We start from the raw sequence: 14769 nt of genomic DNA, 5'->3' as shown, positions 1-14769 counted from the left end.
CTCTCTCGACATGTGAGGCTAAATACGTGGCAACGACACCATGTATATGTCATGCTATTTGGTTAAGAAGGCTATTTGAAGGAGCTCAATTTGCCACGGAATTGAAGCCACGATGATTTGCGTTGACAACAAATTGGTGCAAGCACTTGCTAAGGATACGGTGTGTCATGATCGAAGCAAGCACATAGACACAATATAACAACCCGATTGGTCGTTATAGTCTTTCGGCACCTTGACCCTTCCCCGAGCTTATTTAGCTCACTTTTGACTGAGGGACCGTTTACGTAACTACGAGGTGTTTGGATATGATTCGAAGCTACTTTTTTGGGAAATACGGACTTCAAGCGAAAAGGAGTTGACTCAAAGTTGACTTTGGGTAAACGGATCTTTTTTGGAAATCCGTCTATTCCGACGGAGTTCGGATGGTCTTTTAGAACTTGTGCGAATATTTGGTTCGGTTCCCTATGCACTCGGATGCATTTTGAGACTTGGTTTGGGAAGTTAGTTTTGATGAAGGAAAGCATCTGCGAATTTCTGCCAAACCGGGAGAGGTGCATTTTCCTTCCTCGAAGACATCCAATTATTATACCAAAGGACCGCTACATCCTGGAGTCTATAAGATACCAACTCCACAGATTCAGTATCAGAGGCATGGATGATTCTCAGCGTCCTCAACATTTCATCTATAAAACCTTGCGGGTCTTCATTCTGCTTCGACCCGAAAAATTATGGGGGATTTAAACTCATGAATTCACGGACTCTAGCACTAATCGCCCTGTCACGTGGACCCGTACTATGCCGCTGAGCCTGAGCGGTAACTAGCTGTGTCAATAGTTTCGGTCATTTGTTGACCCAAAGCACCCGGTAGAGGAACTGAAGGCATAGGAGCTGGAGCTGAAGCCCCCTCTTGTTCTTCTAGAATAGGCGGAGTGTGAGAGGTATTGGGTGGAGCCTCATTTTGAGATTCACCTTCTTCTGCATTGGTTGGCGGCTCCCTTTCTATCCGCCTTTCTGTCGTAGCCTTGCCCGCCACAGGCGGGCGCCAGGCTTTTCTCTTTACCAGCATCGCTGAAATCATAATGCACAATTAGGGAGGAGAAAATCTTATAAATGCCCCGCAACCTCTTGTTTATAAGTGTGGCATGCTTCACATCCATAAATGAGACTCTGCTGGACACGGCTCATAGACACACCCTAGGACGAAACTGCTCTGATACCACTTATGTTACAACCCGACTAGGGGGGCCATGACGGGTACCCGGAGCTAACTACCGAGCACCACTCATTACGCTAGTCATCATACTCATCCTGGACACATATAATCTCCAAGGCAATACATAAATATACATAAGCCTCACGGTACGCAAAAATGATATACAAGAATATACACTGATGTATCCATAAGACAACAACCACCCACGCATCCGTATCTACGAGCCTCTACTAGAGTACTGAGACATAAGGACGGAACAGGACCCCCTCATAACCAAATATATACACAAAATAATGTATCAAAATGGCACCTCCGGAATAGTGGAGTGCTCACCGACGAATCTATTTCGAGTAGGCTCAAGAATACGGACCACCTCACCCCAATCTACGTGGGTATGAACACAGCGTCCAAAAAGGAAGGAAGTCAGTATGAAAAATGTACTGAGTATGCAAGGCATGAATAATACTAGCATAATAAAGAAATAATGAAACATGAGGCGAAGATATAACGTGTACGTCAATTGCCTCTTAAGGCGAATACTATGCACAAGCAACTTTTAAAGGAAAACACATGTTATGCATATCAAATATACCATCATCGTTAACCCGCGTCCAGGTAACTATCGCACGCCGCCCACCAGTGGTGTCATGTCCGGCCCTCCAGGCACGATGTTATCATAAGCCACCCACCTTAGCGGTGTCATGTCCGGCCATCTAGGAACGGTGTAGTCATAAGTCGTCCGCCTTAGCGGTGTCATGTCCAGCCATCTAGGCACGGTGTAATCTCATCATTATATACTTATCATAAAGCATGCATTAAAATCAATTAAATGCTACAACTCTATCGGGTGATTTCATTATAGAGTAGTCATGACCATCATGTCTCACCTTGAAGGAACTAGCATGATAAGGTGAGTCTAACAACAACGAATAACATCAAGGAATTATATAAGGAACATTAGCTTCATAAGAATATCATATCATGAGCTTTAGGATCACTAGACTTAGACTCATCATCATCATTGTCATTTTCATAACGCATCGCTCATCTTTATTTCATGAAAAGCTCTTAATAATCATAAACTCATAATTTCCGGAATATAAGAGAGTCATGGAGTGATAAAGGAAGACGTGTTGTAGGAATCATTCCTTATAGGAAAAAGGGACTAGCCTTACATACCTTTATGCCTCTTTAACTTTATCGATTAAACGCTTCCCTCCAATGTTTGCGGTTCTACATTCAAGAAAGTTTGTACTAAGGTTAGATAACCGGAAACATGCTTAAGCTTAAGCTAAAGCTAATGAAAGTTGCACAACATCTCTTTTGTTTCTATAACTTTCTCCATATAATATAACAACTCCCAAACATCAACAACACACCCACAATATCATAATCAATGAACTTCGTTAGTTAGTCATTATTCAATTATCAAGATTCCCTCTCAAAGTCATTCATAACCATAGCCATAATACAACACCACCTTCATCCTCACATAATGCTTCTCCAATATTCTTAATACCATTTATAATAAGATCATACTCATAACATCTCAAGAATCATGATTCATATCAAACTACTATTCAAGAATACCACTACTCTCATATTTGTAACCCATTTTCTACTTTCTTCCATAATCCAAGTCTTTCAACCATTTAATACTTTTAATAACTTACCTTTCATTGTGTAGGAATGGGTTTTGGATGAAAATACTTCACTTGGAGAAAACCCTAACTTCAACTCCAAAGAGATTCTTGACTTCTAGCAACCCTAGTTAACATTCTTGCACTCGATTCTACTAGTTTTTGGTATGTGATCTTTGATTTCCCTTGAATTCATGTAAAGTAAGTTGTGGAATATTCTAGAAGGTTTGAGAGAAATGGAGGAAATGAGAAATGAAAATAATAACTTGGGGTCTTATATTTAAAATTGGGAAAATCTGACCCGTCATGGATTATACGGACACTTATACGGTCCGTATAAACTTATACGGTCCGCATAAGTGACCGTGAAATTACACCAACAAACATCCTTTTCGTAACCATTATACGGTACCTTATACGGTCTATATAATTTTATACGATCCGTATAAGTGACCGTATAATACTTCCAGTGATCACCCCTCACTGTGACAGTTTTACGGATCATTATACGGACCATGTAATATTATATGGACTGTTTAAATGGTCGTATAATCCACCTTTTCACCGAACTTGTTCTCGTTGTTTCGTTTGATCTCCAATCCTTATGGAAACTTCTTAGCACTTGTTTAACACTTCATTAACAATCTAAGGGGCATCATAACTCTTCTTTAAGACATCATTAAGTCAACATTAGTTCTGTACTTCGGAAAATCCTTCCAAAACACGACTTATACCTTACATTCTTCAATGAACTTTCTTCTCTTGCCTCAAATGTCTTTGAAATCTTAATTAGAACCGTTAAGTACTACTTCTTACTTGTAGAAACATCATATACTTCTTACCCTGCATTAGTCTATCTACCATACGACGACATGAAATTTTTTGAGGTGTAACATTCAACATGTTCGATTGCAATGCCGTGAACACCCCAATGGAGAGTGGAACAAAATTGTCAAAGTTTGATGATAGAGAAAAAGTGGACTCCACTTTATTGAAAAGCCTCGTGGGAAACCTGAGGTACTTGACTTGTACGAGGCCAGATATACTCTTCACAGTTGGAGTAGTAAGTTGCTTTATGGAAGCTCCTAGCTTCACTCACTTGAAGGTCGCTGGAAGAATTCTTCGTTACCTAAAAGGTACGATAGACCTTAGACTGTTTTATACTTCTTCTAATGACTTTAACCTCGTGGGATTTTGTGATAGTGATCATGCGGGATATATTGATGATAGAAAAAGCATAACTAGTTTTGTGTTTTTCTTGAGTGATTGTGTTATTTCTTGGTGTTCAAAGGAACAATCCATTGTTACTCTCTCGACATGTGAGGCTAAATACGTGGCAACGACACCATGTACATGTCATGCTATTTGGTTAAGAAGACTGCTGAAGGAGCTCAATTTGCCACAAATTGAAGCCACGATGATTTGCGTTGACAACAAATTGGTGCAAGCACTTGCTAAGAATCTGGTGTGTCATGATCGAAGCAAGCACATAGACACAATATAACAACCCGATTGGTCGTTATAGTCTTTTCGGCACCTTGACCCTTCCCCGAGCTTATTTAGCTCACTTTTGACCTGAGGGGACCGTTTACATGCTTCTGAGGTGTTTGGATATGATTCAAGCTACTTTTTGGGAAATCTGGACTTCAAGCGAAAAGGAGTTGACTCAAAGTTGACTTTTGGGTAAACGGATCTTTTTTGGAAATCCGTCTATTCCGACAGGTTCGGATGGTCTTTTAGAACTTGTGCGAATATTTGGTTCGGTTCCCTATGCACTCGGATGCATTTTGAGACTTGGTTTGGGAAGTTAGTTTTGAGGTATTGGGGGTTGACTCGATCTACGAGACCCTCGATAGGAATTCCAAGGCCACGAGTGCATTCGTAGCGTATTTTTATGTATTTCTACATATGTGGTATGTGAGAAGATGGCCTCGGGTGATAATCAAAATTTCAGATTGAGGTTGTGATTTTGGGAATTTCTGGTTCTGGTTCCCCCTGTAGCGGCACTATTACCATAGCAGCAGCACTGCTATAGCGGTGGACTTGCCGCAACAGTCGCCAAGTGCAAATGTTGGCTGACCGTCGTGGCGGTCTGAGTGGTCGTCAAAGAGGGGCCATCGCAGCGGTCCCGTTTTCACAGAATCGGTATCAGGCAGATTATTTCATTAAATGAGTATCAAAATCCCTAAGTCCCTCATTCTTTATTATTCCGATTTTAGAGTTATTGAGAGCTTTTCAAGGTGATTCTTGGGATAAACTCTTTGTGATAAGTTCTTCTATTTTCTTTGCTATTCCATTTTCCTTAATCATCTTAGGATTCCATTATCATGCTAGTTCACTAGGAGACTAAAAATTAAAAGAGGGTTCAATGAGTTCTTCTTTCTAGGCCTCTAAATCTTAATTTATTGATTGGGTTAGCTTCATTAAGCATGGAATTGATGATTAAAACCTATTATTGCATGATTTCTTCCTAATTAGTGGCTAAATTATAGATTTGGAGTTAGGGTTTATACCTAAATTTAGGGGTTTGCCAAGAATCTGAATTTAAGTTATTTGTTGGTTCCTCTAGCTAGTAATTGTTACACCCCGTAGTTCTGTACGTTGAAATTCGTAAATGTTGGTCGCCCCAAGTGTGGACCTTAGAGTCACTCCCAAGGATAGGCATGATTGCATGCGTTTATGCTATGATCATAAAGATTTATTTCATGTAGTAAGCCATGAGAGAATTGGAAAGCAAGTGAATTGCGAAAACTATGTTCGTGGGTCTGACTTGGAGAAAGAACATTTTCTAGAATATGACAAATTTTAAGGCAAGGCAAAAGCCCAGGGCGAAGTTCATGAAATTTATCCTCCAACGCAACAAATTGCTCCTCGATATGACATCGGGGTAAGGAGATATGGACGTTATAAGTCAGGCTGGCAGGCCAGGAAAATGGTCTGCGCGCTCGCGCCATCGGATGTTACACCTCGTCATTTTGGATGTTGAGGTTCATTAGGTGTTAGTTGTTTTAATTGTGATCTAGAGTGATATGCGCCTATCTTATGGTTATGAGGGTTTAAGATCATGTATGAGAAGTATCGGAAGGAGTGGAGGTCGAACGGGTGAAGAACAAAAATCTGTTTAAACTGGGCAGACTTGCCCTACGCGTTCGCAATAAGGGCTCGCGTTCCAGATGGCCATAAATATTCTAGACCATTGCGTTCGCGAAGGTCAGTGATTAAGTCAGTTTCCACCGACTTCAATACCCTATATAAGGGTCAAGACCCCCCCCCCCCTTTTTTCATGAAACAATATCTCTCTAAGCTCAGCAAACATATAGGGGCATTTATGTTTAAAAAAAAAAGTGAGGAATTGGAGTGATTTTGATTAGTCGAGGCTCGGGTAGCGCATAATCATGATTCTAGTATTGTTGTGCGGTGGATTTTAGCGTGGATTCAAGTGGATATCGGAGATATTGTTGTTTTAACAAGAATAAGGTATGAATCTCTTTCTATTCACGTTAATACCGGTTTATTCTCAGAGGCAAAGTCGTCAAATAATTGTACAGTAAGTTGGTTAGTTTTGGAAGTTGAAAAACAGCGTGTGGGCTGTTTTATGGCACATGTTGATGTTAAAATTGATGTTGTTAATGTTGGTATTGATGTTATTGTTGTTGGTTGATGAATTACGACTTTGGGCTAGGCATATAAACAGAGGAGATGCTGCCGAAATTTCGGCAGATTCTAGAAAGATTTATTTGGAGGCTTAGGATAAGTATATGACAATGGACCTAATTATCGCATGAATGGTCTTATATGTAGATTGCAAGACCGGAAATAGATCGAAATAGGCTGAGGCGTGAATTTTCAGGTATGTTAAGGCTCGTCCCTTTCTTTCAAAGGCATGATTCCTATGTTTTGATTCCATAAATGTTTCCATAACCTCCTTGTTTTCAAAAGCTAGAAGTTTATGATTCTTAAAGCTTCTCATGATGTGAAGGATGAGAATGTTTCTATGATGATTACGATGATGATTTTATGTTTAAAAGTCTCAAGTAATGATTTCAATAATGATATGAGAATGTTGAGTTATTTCATGATTTCTCGACCTTATTCATTATTGTTGATCTCATCTCATGTTATTCGTTCCTTCAAGGTGAGCTGTAGCGATGATGAATATTCCATAATATAATCAAAGGTTACCGACCTTACGTCACTCTGATAGAGTTATAGCTTTCTTTGGGCTCTCATGCATGCTACTTATACTATTTTATATATATATGTATGTGTATATATATATATATATGGGGCTATGAGAAATGTGAGGCATTATATACGCATAACCACCTGATCAGTTGGTATATTATGATATCATCCTGGACGCGAGATATATGGCTAAATGGATCGGGCTGCACATTCCACGGTATTATATATATATATATATATATATATATATATATATATATATATATATATATATATATATATATATATATATATATATATATATATATATATATATATATATATATGGATCGGGCTGCACGTTCCGCAGTACTACTATGATGCATATCTATGAGAAAGATTTTGTAAAAAGCTAACTATGCATGGTATCTGCCTTAAGAGGCATTCAGACGTACAGGTTATCTCTTCATCTCATATTATGTTCCATATTTCTTACTATGTTATTATTCATACCTTACATACTTAGTACATTATTCGTACTGACGTCCCTTTTTGTGGACGTTGCATTCATGCCCGCAGGTTCAGATAGCCAGCCGAGTGAGCCAGACCAGTAGGACCTCTTTCTAGTTCCAGCCAGCAAGCTCCATGGACTGGAGCTACAACCCTTTAGTATGCTATTTTGATATGTACACATATAGGTATGGCAGGGCCTTGTCCTGTCCTTTCTACAGTCTGTATTCCATAGAGGTCTGTAGATAGTTATGTATAGTGTGGATGCCTGTCACGACCCCACTAGGGGGCCATGACGGGTACCCCAAGCAGATTACTGAGCACCACTCATTACGCTAGTCATCACACTCGTCTTGGACACATATAATCTCCAAAGCACTACATAAATATACATAAGCCCTCATAGCTGCAAAAATGATATACAAGAATATACATTGATGTATCTGTAAGACATCAACTACCCACGCATCCGTATCTACGAGCCTCTACTAGAGTACTGTGACATAAGGATGGGACAGGACCCCGTCATACCCAAATATATACACAAAATAATATGACCATAAGTAGCACCTCCGGAGTAGTGGAGTGCTCCTATGAATCCGCTGGTAAGATAAGCTCCTGCGGGTTTGCACCGTCTCCCTGTCTACCTGTGCGCATGAACACAGCGTCCAAAGAAAAGGGCGTCAGTATGAAAAATGTACTGAGTATGCAAGTCATGAATAATACTAACATAATAAAGAAACAATGAAACATGAGGCTAAGATATAACCTGCTTAGCTTTTAAGAGAAAACACATGTTATACATATCAAATATACCATCATCGTTAACTTGCGTCCGGGTAACTATCATACGCCACCCACTAGTGGTGTCATGCCCGGCCCTCTAGGCACGGTGTAATCATAAGCTGCCCGCCTTTGCAGTGTCATGCCCGGACCTCTAGGCTCGGTGTAATCATAAGCCGCCCGCCTTCGCGGTGTCATGCCCAGCCATCTAGGCACGGTGTAATATAATCATCATATACTTATCATAGAGCATGCATTAGAACTCAATTACATACTACAACTCTATCCGGGTGACGTAAGGTCGAGAGCCCCCGATTTCATTATGGAGTGGTCATGATCATCATGTCTCACCTTGAAGGAACTAGCATTATAAGGTGAGTCTAGAAACAATGAATAATATCAAGGAATCGTTAGCTTCATACGAATATCACATCATAGGCTTTGGAATTTCTAGGCTTAAGCTCATCATCACTATTGTCATATTCATAACGCATCTCTTGTCTTTATTTCATGAGAAGCTCTTATTAATCATAGACTCATAGTTTCCGAAATATAAAAGAGTCATGGAAAGATAAGGAAGTCATATTGCAAGGATCATGCCTTAGGAGAAAGAAGGTACTAGCCTTACATACCTTGATGTCTCTCTAACTTTATCAATTAAACGCTTTCCTCCGATGTTCACGATTCTACATTCAAGAGAATTCGTACTAGGATTAGATAATCGGAAATATACTTAAGCTTAAGCTAAAGTTAACAAAAATTGGGCAGCATTTCCTTTGTTTCTACAACTTCCTCCATATGATATAACAACTCCCAAACATCAACAACACATCCACAATATCATAATCAATAAGCTTCGTTAAGTTAATCATTATTCAATTCTCAAGATTCCCTCTCAAGGTCATCCATAACCATGGCCATAATACAACACCACATTCATCCTCATATAATCCTTCTCTAATATCCTTAATATCATTTATAACAAGATTATACTCATAACACCTCAAGAATTATGGTTCATGTCAACTATTATTCAAGAACACCATTATTTCACATTTGAGCTCCATATTCTACCTCCTTCCATAATCTAAGTCTTTCAACCCTTCAATATTCTAAATAACATGAAATGATCATAAAACTCACATTTGATTGTGTAGGAATGGGTTTTGGATAGAAATGCTTCACTTGAAGAAAACCCTAACTTCAACTTCAAAAGATTCTTGACTTCTAACAACCCTAGAGAACTCCCTTGCATATCAATCCTTGAGTTGTCTTGGATTTATGTTAATGAAATATGTATAACCTTCTAGAGGTCTTGAGAGAAGTGGAGAAGTGGGAAGAATGAAAAATTGGAAGTGGGAAGATGTATTTATACTTGGAAATTATTCAGCCCGTCAGGACTTATACGGACCCTTATACGTTTCGTATAACATTATACAGTCCGTATAAGTGTTTGTATTTCATCATCAGGGAAAACATCTTTTCTGTTGGGTTATACGGACCGTATAAAGTTATACGGACCATATAAGTGGTCGTATAACTACACTTTTCTGAAATTATTTCCGTCATTTCGTTTGATCTTCAATCCTTATGGAGCCTTCTTAGAACTTGTTTAGCACTTCATTAACAAATTAATGAGCATTATAACTTTTCCTCAAGACATCATTAGATCAACTTTAGCTCAGTACTTGCAACCCCTTTCGAAACACAACTTATACCTAACATTCTTCAACGAACTTTCTTCTCTTGCTTCAAACGTCTTTAGAGTCTTAATTAGAACCGTTAAGTAACCTTTATTACTTGTAGAAACATCATATACTTCTCGCCATGCGATAGTCTATCTACCATACGACGACATGAAATTTTTTGAGGTGTAACAATGTCATGCGGCTTTGGTTGTTTCTCACTTTTGGGGGTACAATGTAAATATTGACCGAGTCAATCTACGTCACCATCTTTGTTCATATGCCTATATATATGTATATTCACATGCATGATTTATGAGATTCTGAGGTAAATTTTACCGTATAAATGTTATAGCAAATGGTGTCGATTGAATATCAGTTGAAATGGGCCACCAAGTTACTTAGTATAGAGTAAGAACGAGTTTAGGGGTGCTTGATCCGTAGTGGTCAGGCACTCGTCACAGTCCATGGGTTCGGGTCGTGACAGTAATTGATGGGAATTGATCACCTAAATCTTAATTACATGTTGAAACCTTTAGATTCCTAATTTCATATTTCGTTCATAAACCCCATTCCATAGGTTAGGGATTTGTGTCTTGAATAGAAATAAGGTTTGATTGATGTTCTCCTTGATTCTAATTACATATTTCGGATATGATTAGACTTCCATTATCTAGAGGCTCAAAGGAAAGGAAAGACTAAAGTGTTATTGTGGAGACTTTTTACGGTTTACTCTATGGTGAGACTTCAATTAGCGAAGCATATATTTAAACGATATTCTTGGAGAATGCATGTAAACGTTCGGGTATGAATTTGGGTTGGATATTGTCTTAGTTTGGTCCTTCTTGTGTGATTTGGGGCTAGCTACCCCGTTATATTGTGACATATCTTGTTCTATTTATTGTTGGTTCGATGCCACGTGGAGATAGTAGAAATTGGTCACTAGTGATATATCTTGATGATGATATTGTAGCACCTTACTTGATGTTGTTTGAGACGAGGATAGTGATTCTATTACAGCTTATTGTGTAGCCTTTTTTATTGATATAGTTGATATGGTACTGTTGATATTGACTTGATCATTGACATTGAAATCATACATTACACGCATTCTCATCCTTCATGATATACTGTTGATACATTGATGATATATAAGAAAACACTATTATGAGCTGGGCTCAGTTGGATGAGAGTGACGTGAGGACCGATATCCGATGTTTATCTCGGAATCAAGCTATGAGTGCTGTTAGCGATTGCCGATGTCTTTGTCGAAATCATGAGGGTATATGGACTTCGCGGGTCCCTCATGAGTTTTGCTGCCGAGATGTGATGTTCCATCATTGGAGTACCTGTGTACGGTGCATATGCATTGCATTCACACTTCATACATTATTGCATTGCATTGTACCTTGGCTTCTATTATGATATTCTTGTGATATATTTGTGATATACGGATTCGGATTGAATGTACTAAGACTTGGCACGGTTGGGTTTAGATGCTATAACATAGGTGATGATTTGTACTTGATTACTGGCTTGTGTTGACTTATACCTATTTGATTTACCTATTTATCTTACTTTATTGCCTTGATATATGTTAGCTAATCTTAGTCGGCCTATGATACCTACCAGTACGTGTTGTTTGTACTGACCTATACTTGTTGTATTCTTTTATGAATGCAGAGTATCAGGTGGGGTCGACGTCTACCCCTCGTGACTGAGAGTTCGAGGTTGCTGATTCGAGTCTTGTTGGGGTGAGTGCGTGGACGTTTTGCTACCTAGAGACTCTTCTTTTCTTATGTTTTACTTTGATATTTTGAGACATATTGGGACTATTGATATATTATTATTACTTCCAGGCTTATAGATTTTAGCTAGATGCTCTTGTATGACCAGACCAGATGCTAGGGTGGTTTTTGATGTACTTCCACATTATTTATATATTTCTATGTCAGACTTATATTACTTTAATATTTTCTGCTATTTATTTTGTGTTTGTGAATGTTGGGTTAACGGTTCGCCTACCGAGGTGGGATAGGTAGGTGCCGGCGCGACTTTGTGAAATTGTGTCGTGACACACAAGGTATCACTTCATCCGAGAATGGATTGCCAAGAAGGAGTAGAACTCAAGTATGTGAAATCTCACGATCAAGTCGCGAATACCTTTACAAAGTCTCTTAAGTTTATTGAGATCATGTATGAGAGTGAAGAAGAGAAATCAAAATTAAGGGGGAGATTTGTGGGGTCCCTACTAAAGAAAATAAAGGAAAAAGAAATTTAATGGCAAAACAAGTTGCATGTGATAACAAGATTTGATATCTCAACTTGTGTTGAGACATTGTAGGGGTCAGAGAAAGATAAAATAATTTGAAATTGCAAGTTGCCAAAACTTGCAATGTGATTGGCACAAGGCTATGGTAACCATTCTATAAATAGCAGCCTTCAGTTTCATTTTAACACACACCAAAACAAGGAGAGTTGTACAGAGAGAGTTTGAGAGCAGTTCACAGATAGTGATAGAAAATAGTTTTGTGAAGAAAAATAGTGTGTGACTAAGTGTAATAGTGAGGTGTCTAAAATAAAGAGTGTTATTTTCTTCAGTGTGGTATAGTTTTTTGAGACTACCAAGTTATAATATTTCTCATTATAGTGGTACTGTGTTGCTCCTCTCGTGTATTTTATTTTTATCCCGCTAAAAGATTTGGTGTCGTTGTTATTCTCTTGTTCTTGCTATTTAACATGAAAATCATTCCTGGGTGGAATTATCATTTCTTAACAGAAATAAGAACTATAGTTGAACAAAAACGCTGAAATGTTACTGCACTAGTAGTTTTGGATAAGGAACATTAATTTTTTATTGTAAATACTTTTGTTGTTAAGCCATAATACAATGCAAGAACATCTTATTTGAGCAGAGCTTATTATTGAGTCGTCACATTTTATTTTACATATGTATGTGTTGACAGGGAAAGGGTAGTGTGAAAAGCATGTGGTTTGATTTTATGTTCGGCACAATAACTCACAGAACAGAAGTGATTAAATGCTTAAATCTAACTTTCTACTTACGCGGCTCAATAGCATTTTAAGCTCTATGATAAAATTCTGGAAACACCATCCTTTTTCATTCAAATTATATTCCACGTTGTTGAAAACCTCGAAATCAGTTTGATGTTCGCTTTAAAAGCCTGTTTGGAAAGCCACCTGGTAATTGGAATTGGTGTAATTACTACCCTAGTAATTACACAGCCTAGTAATTACACAGTATTGTAATAACCAATGTAATTACGGTGTAATTACAAGCGTGCTGTTTGGTTGTACATATGTAATTACACAGTTAGTTTAATTTAAAAATAAAATTTAATTATAAAAAATTTAAAATTAATATTTAAAAAATATGTGCATATAAATGATATTAAATTATTTATTTAATAATACATTGTTTCTTGAAAATAAGTTAATTAATAATCATATATTTGTAACTAATATTGTAAAAAATAATTGATATATCATTTCAAATTAATAATATTTTAATTGATTATAAAACTTAAAAGCATACCTTTTTTGTGAGAACATCATGGGATTGGATATTTGACAAAAAAAAAAAAGAATATTTATAAATATAATGCCATAACATTATTCAAATGTTTGACAATAATTCTATCACCGTAAGTGAAAAATAAACAAAAAAGAATGTGAAATAACAAGTCAATAGTACTAAAGCAAATATTTTTAAAATCGAAAATATAACCTAAATTCAAAATCCAAAAGAAAAAAATTTAACATAATACTCTTATGTCAAATTCCAACGTTACATAAGTAAGTTTCAACGTAACATAAGTAAATACTCTTATAATTCAAAAGAAAAGGAAAATACAACTCTATAACCTCATTCACAATAAAATTCTATTTTAATAACTTCACTCATTATATGCCAAGTTTGTTAATGACTCATTCTTTCTAATATTAAGAGATGTAATTTCAAATATTAGAATATTAACACGATTATGCTAAATGAATAAAATAAAAAAGCTGAAAAAAATACGAGCAATTACATGGAACCACAAGAAGTAAAGGTTGAGAATGAGAAGAAAAGAAATGAAATATAAATACTATAAAAAGAAAAATATATTTAAAAAAAATAATTAAGAAGTAACAATAAAAAAAAAATTAAATAATAGAAATAAAAAATAAATTAGAAAAGAAAAGAAATTAAATAATCGAAATAAAAATAAATTAAAAAAGAAAAGAAATAAAAATAAAATTAAAAAGAAATAAACTAAAAAGTAACCCTGTAATTACGGGGTGTAATTACACCCCACCCCTCGCCCCCCCCCCCTCCCACCCCCTCCCTCCTTGAGAATTGGAGAGTGTAATTACACCCTCTCAATTACACCCAATTCCCACCTAACTGTGTAATTACCTGATCAAACAAATAGGCCAAACCGTATAATTACATCCAATTACACCCAATTCCAATTATCTGGGTGGCTTTCCAAACAGGCCCTAAATGTTCCAAAGCAACTAGTTGCCGGTGTAAATATCAAGATATTAATGTCAATGGGTGAGGTCCGCGCGCCGCCCCATATACATATGCTCTAGCAGTGGCTAGTATAATCGGTTTTTTTAAAATGATCATTCAGCTTAACCTAATTATGGAGTAAAGTTCCTATTTTGTCACTGTAAAATCATTCAACTTAATTCAACCCTCCAACAGTATCGTTTCAGTTGGAAAATTAATTAATTTCCTCATGACGGAAAGATAATGTAGCATGCT

General features: G+C 37.2%; 1 protein-coding gene across 1 annotated transcript; it reads left to right on the top strand.

The window, feature by feature from the left end:
- Nucleotides 1-3784: 3784 nt before the first annotated feature.
- LOC132061233 (secreted RxLR effector protein 161-like) lies at nucleotides 3785-4932 on the top strand. The gene is made up of 2 exons (XM_059454084.1): nucleotides 3785-4318; nucleotides 4855-4932. Exons 1-2 carry the CDS (start codon nucleotides 3785-3787, stop codon nucleotides 4930-4932), a joined length of 612 nt encoding a protein of 203 aa, XP_059310067.1.
- Nucleotides 4933-14769: the final 9837 nt, after the last annotated feature.

Source organism: Lycium ferocissimum, chromosome 6 (assembly GCF_029784015.1).
Source record: "Lycium ferocissimum isolate CSIRO_LF1 chromosome 6, AGI_CSIRO_Lferr_CH_V1, whole genome shotgun sequence".
Taxonomy (NCBI): Eukaryota; Viridiplantae; Streptophyta; class Magnoliopsida; order Solanales; family Solanaceae; genus Lycium; species Lycium ferocissimum.
The sequence above is the reverse complement of the archived record's forward strand: the minus strand, read 5'-3'. Positions and strand labels throughout refer to the sequence as shown.